This window comes from Macaca thibetana, chromosome 7, assembly GCF_024542745.1.
Source record: "Macaca thibetana thibetana isolate TM-01 chromosome 7, ASM2454274v1, whole genome shotgun sequence".
NCBI classification, from domain to species: domain Eukaryota; kingdom Metazoa; phylum Chordata; class Mammalia; order Primates; family Cercopithecidae; genus Macaca; species Macaca thibetana.
In genome coordinates this window covers 3,263,954-3,279,008 of record NC_065584.1, presented here as the reverse complement: position 1 = coordinate 3,279,008, position 15,055 = coordinate 3,263,954, and the positions used below count along the sequence as shown (strand labels likewise).

At 62.5% G+C, this 15,055-nt stretch overlaps 3 protein-coding genes across 35 annotated transcripts in view; 2 read left to right on the top strand and 1 right to left on the bottom strand.

The window, feature by feature from the left end:
- KIF26A (kinesin family member 26A) overlaps positions 1 to 1,393 on the top strand; it is a 42,733-nt gene extending 41,340 nt beyond the window's left edge. The window contains exon 18 of the mRNA XM_050797097.1: positions 141 to 1,393. Within this exon, the coding sequence (XP_050653054.1) occupies positions 141 to 322 (182 nt within the window). The 3' untranslated portion in view covers positions 323 to 1,393. The remainder of the gene's footprint in view (positions 1 to 140) is intronic.
- SIVA1 (SIVA1 apoptosis inducing factor) overlaps positions 1 to 15,055 on the top strand; it is a 692,134-nt gene that overhangs the window by 101,663 nt on the left and 575,416 nt on the right. The window lies entirely within an intron of this gene.
- Positions 1 to 15,055, bottom strand: part of ATP5MJ (ATP synthase membrane subunit j) — an 819,915-nt gene that overhangs the window by 260,965 nt on the left and 543,895 nt on the right. The window contains exon 1 of one of the 33 annotated variants that reach the window (XM_050798465.1): positions 14,345 to 14,348. The exons of the other annotated variants lie outside the window; for them this stretch is intronic. The gene's annotated coding sequence lies outside the window, so the exon portion shown is untranslated. Of the gene's footprint in view, positions 1 to 14,344; positions 14,349 to 15,055 lie in introns of those variants that run through there. 33 annotated transcript variants of the gene reach the window in all.

Sequence of the window (15,055 nt, the reverse complement as noted above, 5' to 3'; positions counted from 1 at the left end):
TCCCATACCTCGTGGTGGGAAGGCTGGAAGGCAGGGTCGGCCGGGCCAAGATGCCTTTCCTGGGGACTCTGGGGGGCCAGGTGGCTGCCCCCAGCCTCGGGCCTGACACAGGTGCCCCTCCCCTCTCCTCCCCTTCCCAGTTGAGGTGGACCCGGAGCTGGAGCCTGAGTCGGCCGAGTACCTGGCGGCCCTGGAGCGAGCCACGGCAGCCCTGGAGCAGTGCGTGAACCTGTGCAAGGCGCACGTCATGATGGTCACCTGCTTCGACATCAGCGTTGCAGCCAGTGCTGCCGTCCCGGGGACGCAGGAGGTGGACGTCTGAGGCTGGGCACCAGACAGGATGGGGTGTGCAGGGGGCTGGAGGACGGGACGTGGGATGGAGCGAGGATGTGGTGGGGGCTGTAGGAGGAGGATGCGGAGGGGTTTACGTGCAGGACGGGAGTCTCGGAGAGGAGACGGAGGGCGGGCCGGCCACGCGGTGGACAGAGCGAGGGTGCCAGAGTGACCAGAAGACCGTCACCACCCAACAGCAACGCAAGTGCCTTTGACCTTGATTTGGACTTTTCTCCCTTTTGCATTTGGTGCTACAGACTTGAGACACCAGCAGAAATTGTGTTCAGCCCGGCCCCGCTGCGCCTGTCTGGCCCGGGGCTGGCGCCCTTGTGTTTGCGTCCGTCTTGCCTTCTTTGCAACCAAGCAGTTTTTGTGGAGCGGGACTTACCTGCGTGCCCCAGGGGTCTTTCAGGATTCAGGATGAGTTTTTTTTTACAATGGTTTCCTCTCGGCAGAGCCCGGGTTGTGGGGTTCTCAACGCAGATCCATCCCGGGGTCTCTTGGGCAGGGACGGCTGACCTCGAGTCCCCTCCCTTCCCGAGAACCTGCTCTGTCCTGAGGGCAGCTAGCAAGGGCTGAGCCCCAGGCATACGTTGCCTCTTCCACGGCAGGAATTTTTACCAAAACCACAAGCAAAAAACAAAGCAGACCACCACGACCAACAACAGAGATAGGGGGATAGGGTTTTGTAAAGGTTCTGTTAGGTTCATATTTTTATATCATTTTGCTCATAAATGCGGAATTTGCCGTGGGAATTTGAAGACAAATGATCTATGTTTTTATGGTTTTCTAGGGAAGGTGTCCTGGGGCCAGGCTGTCTCCAGCTGTGGGAGGCCTGCTCCCTGTGGGGGGCACCCTGAGCAGGGTGGGGGGCCTTGGGAGGCACTTCTTGCCGAGTGCAGACGAGGGATGATCCTGCCAGTGTTAGCGACGTCCCCGCACGACAGGCTCATACTTTCTGAGGATCGTGCATAGTATAGGGCGTCTGAACCTTTGTACAAATGTGTAGATGACATCTTGCTACAGCTTTTATTTGTGAATTAAAGATGCATCGGTGGTTCCCACGGCTGCTGAGTTCGTTGGGTGTCGGCAGACCCCTCATGCCCTGGTGTGCTGCCCTCTGAGGGTTCCCGGGTGAGGGGCAGTAAGTGTGGGAAGGATGCATCCATGGGGACCAGGGCTTTGGGTGCTGTGCCAGGGCCTGCGTTGCAGACCCTGTGGGGCCCACGATGCCATGAGGGCCCTTCAGAGAAGGTGGAACACGACAGAGCTGGGATTCAAGCCTGTGCTTCCTCTCTGATCCGCTTTCTTGTTGACTCTGCCCAGATCTTAGGGTCCCGAGGCTGGGGGAGGGAGCCAGGCTTGGGGGCTGGGCTGGTGGGAAACAGCCATGTGTAAGTGGCCCTGGCTCCCTTCTCTCTGGGTTATGCTCTATGGGGAAGTTGAGGCAGGAGTGATGGCAGCATTTCCCTCCCAGAGTGTTATTGCCGTCCCCTGCCCCCTGCCTGTCTTTGCTCATGGGCTCAGGACCCCTGAACCACAGGAGGCCCTTCCCAGAGCAGCCTGGATGGAGGCTGTTCCCTGGAGGACTCAGGCCTGGGTCTGTCTTGGCCCTGGTTTGCTGGGTTTTCCCACGGTGAGAGGCCCCAGACCCTCTGGGGATCCCCAGCCCTTTGAGTGCTCTGAGCTCATGGCCTCACCTGACCTGTACATATGCCCTCTGGGGCCACCTTAGCTGTTACTCTGGTTGCCTCCTGGCCTCTTTGGCCTCTTTCACATTTGGTAGGCCCCCAGCTGAACCAGTTAGCTTCCTTAAACCTGTTACACTGTCCCCATGCCAGTATCCCCCACCTGCCTGGCCTGCGAAGGTTGCGTCTGGGCACCTGCCCCTTTCTGCAGCTTTGCACTGGCCTCCAGCTGCCCCACTCCACGTTCAATGTGTGAGGTCCTGGCCATGAGGCCTCACCATCCCCTGTGCTGTGATCCCCTGCCCAGTAGCTGGCTGTGCAGCCCCTCCCTCCCTTAGGGACTCCCCCTGTCCCTGGCTAGGTGCCCTTCCCTGGCTCCAGGCAGGAAATCGTGGGGTCCCTCCTTGGTGGCTGCCCTAGGCCTCTCCACCATGGCACGTCACACCTTGTGTGGTCTCTGCCTCTCTCCCTGCCTTGATGGGGCTCTTGGTGCCTGATGGGGTCGGAGTCATCACCTTCCCCGATCCTGGGCACAGGGCTGGGGAGACACTGGCTGAAGAAGGAATGAATGAATACGTGAATGACGGCATCCCCTTAAAGAGGCTCCAGCTGTGGAGGAAGCAGGTCCAGGACAGCTGTGGCCGTCTGCAGAGAGTCTCCTGCCGGCCTTGCACTGTGGTCCCACACAGACCCAGTCCTTCGTGTGGCCACAGGGCCCCCCAGGTCAGGCCACAGGGTCATCCACACCCAGGCCCCTAGTGTCCATCACAAGTGGCCCTTTCTGGGATTGGGGTTGCAGGCTGGCCCAGGAGGCCACTGGGGCCCCTGATTCTCCAGCCCCAGCTCTGCTTTTGTTTGAGGCCAGTGCTGCATCCCAGCAGAAACTCAGACTAATGTGGAGGGCTGGGTTGTTCCCAACAAGCCAAGGGCCACGCATGCCGGCTCTGTGCTGGGTTTGGAGACCTCGGCAAAGGGGTCGGGTCGGGGCAGGGTGTCATGGAGCATGGAGTGGGGAGGGGTGATCCTCTCAGGACCCTGCTCTCAGGAGAGCCTGAGAAGCTCACCCACCCCATGTCCTGCAAACCCGGTACAGCTGGCTGTGACCACTGACCTGCACAGAGGCGCTGGCCAGGCACTCCGTCCATGGGATCCAGGACAGTGCTGGGGTCTGAGTGGGACTGGGTGGGTCAGGGTACCTCATCCTCAGGGACCAGGGTGATGCTGGACCCAGGAGGGAGGCTGGGGAGCTGCCCTGGAGCCCAGACCACTGCGGGGTGCTAGGCTCTTGCTCCCTTCTTGCCCTGCACCTGCACACCTGCAGGGGATGGATGGGTGCTGAGGTGTGTCTGCGGGGGTTCCTTTCTTTCATAGAGCACCACTGCCCCGTCCCAGTCTCTCTGTCATTGGAAGGGTCCAGAGCCTGCCTCTTGCTGGGGAGCCTCCCTGCCTGGACCCTGGTCCTGCCTGCCTGCTGGGCTGGCCTGGCTGGGGCCTCGGGGATGGTGGCCTTTGGGCAGGTCAGGCTGGGCCCATTTCCCACAGTTCAGGCCTGGCTCTCAGAGGACGGTGCCTGTTTCACTGGACGTGGAATCCACTGTCCTGGGGCCACCCCAGGAGCTGGGGCGGCCTTTCATCTGGGACTTCAAAGCCCTCAGCCCTGTCATTAGGGGCTGGAAAGCTGGCTGGGGAGCGGCCCAAGTAGGAGTCACCCATTTTATGGATGGGAAAGCGGCAGCCGCCCAGGACCCAGCTCTTTGACTAAAGCCGAAGCTAAGGCAGTGGCACCGACGCAGCCTGCGGGGAGCCTCCACCTCCTGCTTCTGGAACCTTTGGGGAAATGGAGGCCCTGAGAGGGCAAGGGCTGCTTGAGCCTCCAACAGGTGTTCCTTGAGGAGTAGGGGGGCAGATTTGGAGCGTACAGGGGCAGGATGGGAGGGGCTTACGGGGGAGGGTCAGGGTCAGCTCAGGCCGGGAGAAGTGGCGGCCCAGGGGGAGCCAGGCAGCTGCTGACGGTGGATGGCCAGGGCTGAGGCGGGTTTGGGGTTAGGGGAGTGGGCGCAGGAAAGGACCTTGCTGGGCTGTGCTGGGCACTGGCAAGGTCCTCCCAGCTGGCGTCTCTTGTAGCCTCTGAGGCTGGCCTGGCATCTGGCCGGCCTGGCATCTGGCCTACCTGTCCCTGCCGTGGGGTGAGGTGCCCACCTGACTCACCCAGTAAGTCCAGGCCTGCCCCGACAGCCCTGCCCAACCCAGCCCTAGCACGGGAGACCACGTTGTGGGATGAGGCAGCCAGGGCAGGGGCCATCAGGCGGCTGAGAGGAGGCCAGAGCTGGGTAGGCTGGGCAGGCCGGTGGGACAGGAACTGAGCTACATGGCCTGGGGGGGCCCACAGAACTACTCCACTGCCTGCCCTGCTCCCAGAGTGGCGGTTCCCCAGGGCCCTGCCAGGCTGTCTGCCCCCCTCCTACTGGAGGGCGGCAGGGGGTTTCCCTATTCCAAGGACTGGGATCCGCAGGAGGCGGAAGAGCAGAGGCCCCTCATCCCTGGACTCAGGATCCTCCTACCTGGCTGGGCGTGGCAGGCGTCTGGGAAGTGGCCTGCAGCTTCAGTAGCAGGCGCTGTGGTCCTTCTGTGGTCACCATCCCAGGGACCGCAAGTGCAACCCATGGTGATGGTCGTGGGACGGTGACAGTAGGGTGGTAAGGGAACAGTGGCAGCAATGGCAGTGGGAATCCTGGCGGAGGAGCGTTGGTGGCAGGGAGGCTGGTGGCGGTTGGCCGGGGTGGGGCCATTGGCACAGCAGCAGCAATACTGGGGATGGTGGCAGCAGAGATTGCACCAGCCTGGCCAATGGGGCAGCATCCTGGACCAGAGTGGAGCGACTAGCCCCTCCTGGCCTGCTGGTCCCTTCGCTGCCCTCGGGCCTGGGTTCCTGATGAGACCAGCAGGACGTGGCCCGGGCCTGGCCCTTTCCTGAGCCCTTTTTCCCTGGGAACTGGGAGTGAGGTCACATCAGCAGCCTCCACGGGGTTCTCACTGGGTTCTGAGCCCCAGCAGCTGAACTGGGGGAATGGGGGTGGCCTGGAGTGCCCGAGATGGGAGCCCTAAATAAACAGCAGCGGGGTCATTGCCCGATGATGCCTACGTTTTTCCCGGGTCCTGGGCTGGGAGGGGAGGCTCTGCTAGTCCCCCTGTGTCTCGAGCCTCAGTCTCCCGCTCTGCCGAGGTTCGTGTTCACATGTGCGGGCGTGTGTATGAACATGGCTCAGCCCCTGTCCTCATCTGCTTCCCCTCCCCGGGGCCACGCCCAGCTGCCATGGAGTGGACGGTGCTCTGGGCTTTCCGGAAGGGGACCAGTCTCGGGCACCCATGCCATGGTTCCCTGGGAATCGGAGGAGGCCCCTGCCCTGTGATTGCACCCCACGCCCCAGGGCCTGTCTGCAGCCCTGGCAGGAGGGTGATTCCTGGGGTGGAGGCCCTCTGCCTGCTCCTCTCCTGGGAATGAGCCCCGCCCCACGGGGTTGGGGGCCTGGGATGTGCTCCCAGCAAACAGGAAGCCCAGGGTGACTTCTCCCTCCTGACATTGTGTTTACCAAGGCGGGATCCAGGCCCGTTTCCACACAGGAAACCCAGGAGGCTGGAAGAGGCTGGGAAGGAATTCCCTGGGCCGGCCAAGACGCTCCGGCTTCCTGTAGGACAGGCAGGCAGTGTGGGGTGGGGGTGGGCTGGGATGGGGGTAGAGCTGTGGGGTGAGTGGGTTTGGGGTTGAGGGATGGGGTAGAGGTGGGAGTGGGGGTAGAGGTGTGGGGTGGGTGTGGGAGGTATGAGTAGAGGGATGGGGTGGTGGTAGAAGGATGGGATGGGGGTGGAGTAAAAGGATGGTGTGGTAGTGGGGATGGGGATAGGAATGGGGTGTGGGTAGGGATGGGGTGGGGGGTAGAGGGATGGGGTGGAGTGAGGGTGGGTGTGGGGGGAAGGGGTGGGGGTGGTTGTAGGGGATGGGTGGGGGCAGGGTAGAGGGATGGGGTGGAGTAGATGGATGGGGTGGGGTGAGGGTTGATGTGGGGGGATGGAGTTGGGGTAGGGATGGAGTCAGAGGGTAGAGAGATGGGGTGGGGTGGGGGTGAGGGTGGGTATGGGGGGATGGGGTAGGGGTAGAGGTGGGGAGTACATGGATGGGGTGGGAGTGGGGGGGGATGGGATGGGAGTGATTATAGGGGATTGGTGGGAGTGAGGTAGAGGGATGGGATGGGGTGGGGTAGAGGGACGGAGTGGGGTGGGGTAGAGGAATGGGATGGGGTGGGGTGGAGGGATGGGGTGGGGTGGAGGGATGGGTAGGGGTGGGGTAGAGGGATGGGGTGGAATAGATGGATGGGGTGGGGTGAGGGTTGGTGTGGGGGAATGGGGTTGGGGTAGGGATGGGGTCAGAGGGTAGAGAGATGGGGTGGGGTGAGGGTGGGTATGGGGGGATGGGGTAGGGATAGAGGTGGGAGTACATGGATGGGGTGGGAGGGGGGGGGATGGGATGGGAGTGATTATAGGGGATTATTGGTGAGGGTGGGGTAGAGGGATGGGATGGGGTGGGGTAGAGGGATGAGATGGGGTGGGGTAGAGGGATGGGATGAGGTGGGGTAGAGGAATGGGATGGGGTGAGGTAGAGGGATGGGATGGGGTGGGGTAGAGGGATGGGGTGGGGTGGGGTAGAGGGATGGGGTGGGGTGGGGTAGAGGTATGGGATGGGGTGGGGTAGAGGGATGGGGTGGGGTGGGGTAGAGGGATGGGGTGGGGTGGGGTAGAGGGATGGGGTGGGGTAGAGGGATGGGATGGGGTGGGGTAGAGGGGATGGGGTGGGGTAGAGGGATGGGGGGGGTGGGGTGGGGGGGGGTGGGGTAGAGGGATGGGGGAGGATGGGGATGGGGTGGGGTAGAGGGATGGGATGGGGTGGGGTAGAGGGATGGGATGGGGTGGGGTAGCGGATGGGATGGGGTGGGGTAGTGGGGTGGGGTGGGGGGGATGTGGGGTGGGGTAGAGGGATGGGGTGGGGGTGGGGTGGGGTGGGGTAGAGGGATGGGGTGGGGTGGGGTAGTGGGGAGAGGATGGGGTGGGGTGGGGTAGGGGATGGGATGGGGTGGGGTAGAGGGATGGGGTGGGGTAGGGGGGGGTAGAGGGATGGGATGGGGTGGGGTAGAGGGATGGGGTGGGGGGGGTAGGGGATGGGATGGGGTGGGGTAGAGGTATGGGATGGGGTGGGTGGGGTTGGGGGAGAGGGATGGGGGGGGGGGGGTAGAGGGATGGGGTGGGGTAGGGTATGGGATGGGGGGGGGTAGAGGGATGGGGTGGGGTGGGGTAGAGGGATGGGGTGGGGTAGAGGGATGGGATGGGGTGGGGTAGAGGGATGGGGTGGGGTGGGGTAGAGGGATGGGGTGGGGTGGGTGCGGAGGATGGGGTGGGGGTCGGGTGAGTGTTGAGGGTAGAGGTGGTAGGCAGCTAGGAGGCCAGAGAGGCTCCTGGGGCTCCGGGTGGCTGTGGTGGAACCCGCTTCAGAGCTCTGGATTTGGTGGCAGCCTTGAACGTCCCTGTGTCCCCATGTTGTCACTGGGACCTGGAGGCCCAGGCCCAGGTCTGTCTCCCTTCAGACAGGCCAAGGCAGAGAGGCACAGTGTCTCCCTCTGCAGAGTCTTTGTGGCCGGCACAGGGGACACGTGAGCACAAACGTTTGTAATTTCAGGGCAGGGGCTTCCAGGAGGGCTGGGAGCAGAGTGGGGTCTCGAAGGTGCTCACTCCACACCTGGGCCTGGGGCAGCCAGAGGGTCCCACCTAAACGCCCTCCTGGCCGCCTTGTCAGCAGGAGGTGTCATGTCCCAAATGTGGGTCCCCCCCGCCCTCCCCTGTCTACCTGCACCCAGCTGCACCAGACCTTGGCCTTCGGGGGTGCTGTTTGTTTCAGAGTCATCTTTTAAAACTAAGCCTTCTTTTGGGCTTGCAGAAAAACTCTGAGGCTCACCCAGAGCTCCCACGCCCGACCGCAGGCTCCAGTGCCCCCTCCCATGAGCAATGCAGCGAGGCGGTGGCGGCGGCCCCAACTCAGGTTGCCCAAGTTCCTGTCTACTACCCCTTCCAGGATCCACCTCCTGGGGCAGAGACGTAAAGCCCTTGGAATTCTGCACGAGAGATTTGTCTCTTCTCTCTCATTTATTAATGTATTCAAATATTTAACAGCAGAATGGGTTACATTCAATACTACTAGTTTCATGACTAAAGCAGTTCCAGCTCTGGCCACTGGGGGCCTTTCAGCTGGCTGGCATTGGTTTTGAGTCCTCAACCGTTGCCCCCAGGGCCCCGTGGCCCCCAGAGGTGAGCTGGTGCTGTCTGGTTCCTAGGCCTGCGGGCATGTGCGTTCCCTTCTCCCACCCGCCACACACGTGGCTGACGCGTCCCTGCTGTGACGTGTGATTATATATTTATTTATTTATTTATTTTTAGAAAGGGTCTCGCTATCTTCCAGGCTGGAGTGCAGTGGCGTGATCACAGCTCACTGCAGTCTCAAGCTCCCAGGTTCAAGTGATCCTCCAGCCTCAGCCTCCTATGTAGCTGGGACCACAGGTGTGCCGCCATGCTTGGCTAGTTTTGTATTTTTTTTTTGCAGAGGAGGGGTCTCATTTTGTTTCCCAGGCTGGTCTGGAACTCCTGGGCTCAAGTGATCCTCCTGCCTTGGCCTCCCAAAGTGCTGAGAGTACAGGCATGAGCCATTGCCCCAGCCCTTGGATAACACTTCACACCAGTTGCCTCGCACGGTCCTTAGCTCTCTGCTTGACAGACCCCGAGCCCACAGGCCTGGGAGTCTCCACCCGTCTGAAGCCGCAGAAGTTCGGGGTTGAAATGACTGAGGCCCCGGCGTGGTGGGAGGTCGAAGTCTCCAAGCACCCAGGTGGAAGGGAGTGTTTCTGGGCCCCTGAGCAGACGGGAGCTCCTGCTGGGCGGAACTGTACCTGGGAAGAGGGGACCCCCCTGCCCAGGCCCCTGAGCAGATGGGAGCTCCTGCTGGGCGGAACTGTACCTGGGAAGAGGGGACCCTCCCCAGCCCAGGCCCCTGAGCAGCCCAGGACCCTCCACCCAGGAGGTCTGAGGTGAAATGAGGCCCCTGGACATGCCCCAGGAGGGTGCTGTCCAGGGTCGCAGCCCCGTGCCAGGCTGGGGCCTCCTTGGTGAACTCGGTGGGCTGGAGTGGATGAATGGCATGCGGGAGGCGCCTGCTGGCTGCCGGGCCAGGCGATGCTGGGCTAGCTGCCATTGTGACACGGCCTGGCCCTGGGGTAGTCACATTCCTGAGAACCCACAGGGTGACATCACTGCATAGCTGCCTTCACACTGTCGTCACCATCATGGGAGTGTGAGGTCAGATGGACATGCTGCTCCGGGTGTCAGGCCCCCTGCCAGTGCCAGCCAGCCTGCCCCGCCTGCCAGTCTGCCCCACCTGCCATCCGGGGCTTCAGCCGGCTTTCTGAAGCATCCCCTGGACCTGGTGGAGATGGCCTGAGGGTGGAGAGGGCTGAGACTACTGCCACTTCCTTGCCATTCCTGGGGGGCTGCAGGGTCACCATTTGCTCCCACTGCTGACCCAGAGGAAGGCAGCCTCTCTCCTTGGTGGGCTCCTGGTTGTCTCAGCCCTTTGGGGAAACACTTGGTCCAGGTTCGGGAAATGGCTCTGCTGCCCTCAAGGGAAAGCCCATGTGCCTCACAGGGGAAAGTCCCAGGCAGGGCCATTGGTGACACTGGAACCCTGAAGGGACCTTGCATAGCTGGACAGGAAGGGACCAGGGACTTGGGCGCAGGGATGGGGCCTGGCCGGCCACTGCGCTGCGGGTCCTGGGCAGGTGCCCCCTTTCTGTGCCTTGATTTCCCCTCCTGTAGCCGTCCGCTGCGTCTGAGCTGGTTGATTTGGAATAAATCTCTGCCATTTCTCTAGCCTCAGGGGTGGTGGGCTGTATTTCTTGCAGCCTCAGCTGCTGTCCCACAAAGCTAATCCGCCTGGCAGAGGGGTGACACTCTAAATCCTGCGCCCAGGCTGATTTGTGGGCCTGCCTGTGCTGGCGCAGGGCTCGCTGGCATCTTTATGAGGCAGGATGAGCCTCACTGAGAACCAGAGCAGGCTGGGTGTGATCTACAGCCTGGGCGGCCCCCGCCTGCCAGCGGCCGTGCACACCCACTGGGCGGGGTGCTCTGGCCCAGGCTGAGGGCAGCCAGGTGTCTGCCTCCTGTTGCTCCTGCTCCGGGAGCCTTGGAATTCACCTTCAGGAAGGAGGTTTCACAGCACACAGCTGTCCAGGGGGCACTGCCCGAGCAGTGTGGGCTGGGCTCTGGGCCAAGCTGAGCTGAGAGGGGACTGATGAGGGAGACCCAGGTCCTGCCCGTAGGGAACTCAGGCTTCCTGAGGCATGGGCAGGTGACACCTCTCTGCCAAGGCAGGAGGGATCAGTCCGTTCTGGCCTGGAGGGTGGGTGAGCCAGGAGGGCATCTGCTCCTGAGACAGCCTGCAAAGCATCGGCACTGGAAACTGCCAGGGTTCCAACCCCAGCTCTGCCACTTTTACCACCTGGGCTGCTGGAGAAGCTCCCAGGGCAGGGATGGGGCCCAGCCAGCCTGGCGGGGGCCTGGAGAGCAAGGGGGCGATGCACTCTGTCTCGGGGGGACCCCAGTGAGGCCCCCATGCACCCGCGTTCGTTGTCTCCTCCTCAGCAGCCCAGAAGGCTCCTGTTAGCTTTACCCAGTGGGCTGGCTGAGCGCCTGGGAGGGCAGTTCCTCAGGGCTGGCTGCTGTGTGAGGGGAGCCAGGGTCCCTGGGACAGTACAGGGGGTGAAGAAGCAGGTAGCAGGCCCCCTACAGCCTCACAGTGCCACGGGGCTGGCGGCATGGCCAGGGCTCTGAGCCATTGCTGCAGGAGGAGCGCCCTGGCTGTCAGTCCGAGGCGGGACCTGGAGGCGGGTGCAGGACACAGGTCAGGCCGAGCAGGTGGCTGGTGCAGGCCGCCCTTTACTTACTTCCTGTTATGCTGATCTGCCTGAGAGATTCGGTCCCCACTGCGCGCATCAGGCCATGTGATTTGTTAGTAAGACGCAGAGGAGAATAAAACACCTCCGCCAGGCAGCCAGAGTTATCACTTGGTGTGTGCAGATTTGTGCAGGTGCACACATACACGGGCACACGCATGTAGGGACACATGTGCACACACATATGGGCGCACATGCACCTAGGGACATGCACACACACACATGCACACATGGGCGCACATGCACGTGGGCACACACGTACACATATGCACACATGGGCACATGCACACACACACGTGCACTCAGGAGTGATGGGACCCAATGCCCTGTGCTTATGTCCATCTTCTTGGAGCTCTGGCCTGGGGGCTCCCCCACCGGTCCCCACCTCCAGCTCTTCCTGGCAAGCCCGTGGGGAGGGGAGGAGCTTGGCCTTGGTTCCCACAGACAGGCATGAAGAGCAAATCTGCCCAGCAAAGGTTGGGTGGCCTGGGGACCCAAGCCCAGTCTGCTGGACACTGGGCTCAGGTGCTAGACCGAGGGCTGTCGCTTGCGGGCAGAGGAGGCCTCCGAGCTGCCGCCAGGAGGAAGAGGCCCGGCTTCAGGGTCAGGGGTTCGGGGCTGTGGGTTTGGAGATCTTGGGGTCCTGGGTCTGAGGATCTGAGGTGGGAGGACCTGGGAATCTGTGAGTTTGGGGATTGAAGCTTCAGCTCAGAGCCCAGTGCTGCTCTGGATTCTCCCCTGAAGGAACCTGGAGTAGAGCACCAGCATTTTCTTCCAGAAGCTTCTATTGGGCCACTATTATCTCAGACTGGTACGCGGCCAGGCCATGCATGGGAAGGCGGCCTCTGGTGGCCTGTGGCCAGCTGTGCTTGGTGACTTCCAGGCCAGAGCCTAGGTAGGCTGGCCCAGACCCCCAGAGGGTCCCCCCAGGGCAGATGGGCTTCCCGGTGTAGGCTGCATCTGTGGAGCCCAGGGAAGGGGGCTTTCGGGAGGGCAAGGGGGCTGCTGAGGGTGGGATATGGGTGGAGGAGGCAGGATGGAAGGAAAGGGCAGGACTGAGACCTGGGCGGTAATGGGGCCACACTCAGAAGGACCCACACTGTGTTATGCCCAGTCACCACCACCTTGAAATTCATGACGACTCTTGGACAAGGTGCCCGGGGTTTCTATTACACGGTGGGCCCCACCCAAAATTATGTGGCTGGTTCTGAAGAGGGGACTCTAGGAGCGGCAAGGGCAGGCGCAGAGGCTGAGGTGGGAGTGCTGGGGAGGCTGGGGGTCTGGGCTAGCTGTCTCCATTCCTGATTCCTACCCTGGGGGCAGTGGGTGGGGCTGGCCCGGCCTGCAGCTCACTGTCCCGAACCCCAGTTGCCTCCATCCCGTGCCTCCTGCCCGCTCCCCGCCGTGAGCCAGGCTTCAGGGTGGGCTGTGTTCCCAGACTCAGCATCAAAAACCGCCCTGTGACCTAGGAAAGCCCTTCGGCCTCGCACTGGTGAAATGACACTGCCCTTTGACCTTTGCACCTCAAAGGATGGAGGTTGGAAAGGTCTGGCGAGAGCCACAGCCTGGCCTTGCAGGAGCCAGCTCCAACCTGTGACCATAGCCCCTGGGCCTCAGTTTCCCCATTATGGAAATGGGAACTTGGAGGCCTAGGGCTCCCTGAACAGTGGAGGTGGGTGGGTCTCTGAATGGGGAGAGCAGAGGCTTTGGGGCAAGAAGTTTTGGTGGGTGAGAGGCAGAGGTGGAGAATGCAAGCAGGGGCCTCCCCTTGCACCTGCATCCAGGGGAACAGAGGACGTGCAGGCCAAGACCCTCGGAGGTGTGAGGACTGGGCCCAGGTTGGGGTGGGCATGGTGGCTCGGCCACTTGGGGAGGTGGAGAACTGCTCGTACATCCACGCTGCCATCAGCTGAATGGCAATTGTGGATTGGGGCGGCCATCGAGGCTGACCTCCTGGGTCTGACGGGTTCATCAGAGAAGCAGCGCAGGAGAGGCGGCTCTGCCTGGGAACCCATCTGCATGGACCACACGGCCCAGGGCCTGCCAGTTCCTGCCTGCCGTTCCTGGGTGGGGCTCACCTAGTGTCACAGAGACAGAGTGTCGGGCAGTGACTGGCCTCAGTGCCCAGACCAGCTGGGCTATCTGAGTGCAAATTCTGCCTGCTGTGTGACCCCAGGTGTGCTACTGAACCTCTCTGTGCTCCTCTGAAACTGGAGATCCGTATTCGCCCCTACGTCGCTGGGGCTCAGTTATATGATTTGACCCGGGGTATGCGGCTTAGTGATGCCTGGCACATAAGGAACGCCAATGGATTTGGTTCTGATAGGGATGGCGCAGACAGGGGTAGGATGCCGTGGGGACAGTGCAGCCTCCGTTGGGTCCACGGCCAGGCTCTGCTCCCACCAGCGGTGTGGACTCCACATGGAGCCTGGGAAATAGAAAAAGGCCTGTCAAGTGCCTGGAGCCAGCAGCGCAGGGCAGGGGCACCAGGAGCCGCTGCCTGGCCCTCCCTAGGGCAGTGACTATCTGCTGCCATTGCCACGGGGATTTATTGGGGGCCTTCCGTTTCCAGGTGTGGGCAAGTATCTGAGTCACCTCCTGTTACAGACCAGGAAGGCCAGGTCCAGGACAGGCCAGCCTTCGCAAGGCCGACAGGGAAGGAAGGAGAGCCAGGCCTCTCCCCACCTCACCTCAAAGCAGAGCCCTGGGTCCAGGCAGGAGGATGGGCAGCCACAAGGAGGGCCAGCCCCACCCTGGGGCCACACTGGGTTGCATCTGCCCCTGGAGTGAGCCTGGTGGGGCCAGAGGGGCACTGCAAGGGGGCAGAGGGGCCTCCTCCCACTCGACATGGACTGTCCAGAGACTGGCTGGCCCTGAGGGCTCGTGCGGGAGCCTGGTGCCCTCACTCTTCAGAGCAGCTCAGCACCCAGAGCCCGGCCAGCTGGAGGAGCTGGGTGGCGGTTGAGATGGGATGGTGGGGTCAGTGCGACAGGCTCTGGCTTCTGGGGGCAAGGAATGAGCTGGAGGCGGGGGAGAAGGAAGGGGCTGGGCGTCGGGTGGGCTGGCACATGGGATGTGCCTGCTGAGGCCTGTGGGTGGGTATTGGTCTGGGGATAGCCCTGCCGTTGTGTGTACCTGGCTCCCTCCTCCAGGCAGCTCCCCAGTCTTAGGCTCAGCTACCCAGAGCCCTCTGCCCTTGTCTTTCTGCCCAGCTCTTGGGGGCTGTCCTGCTTCTGTCTCCCAAGGGCCTCATCCAGAGCTGAGGCAGGGGCTGGGATGCCCCCCTGCCCGTGGCTGGCTGGCCCACTCTCTCTCCTGGTCTCTTTGCTGTGAGGTGGGTGAGGAGGGTCTCCGCCACACTTGAGAGCTTCTAGCGGCAGTGCACCAGGCACAGGCATCATGGCTTCGGGTGCCAATATATGGGGTGTGAACACAGAGCCGGGGCAGGTTGAGCAAACTCGGAAATGAGCCCGCAGCCCCTAGGGAGGCCTTGTGGGAGACTCCAGCCCTGTCCCAGGGACCTACCCCAGTGCACCCCTGGGGAAATGGAGGCCGGGGGGGCGGTCTCCTTTTGCAAGGCTGCTCAGCCCTCTCCTCCCTCACCGCCGAGGCCTCTGCCAGGGCGAGATCTCACAGCCTTCAAGGGCAGAACCCCAGTGCCCTTCTCTTGGCATCTGTGCCCACTTCTCAGCCCCCACCCTCGCCACTGCCCCATCCTGTGGATGTGTCGTTGATCTGTCCCTTTGTGGCCCTCAGCCCTGTCCTCCTCCCTACACTCTCCCTGGTCCACCTGCCCCTGCCCTGGGGCTTCACGTCCCCCTCGGCCACCTTGGCCCCCAGACCCCATCCCTGTGCCCCAGATCTGCAATCCCATCATTTCTCTGGTATCTGCCCCACGTCCCTCTGGCTCCCAGATCTCTCGGACTTGTTCTCCCCTCTGCACCCCTCCCGGGGGCCCTGTTTCATCCTCTTCTGGAACCAAGACATGAA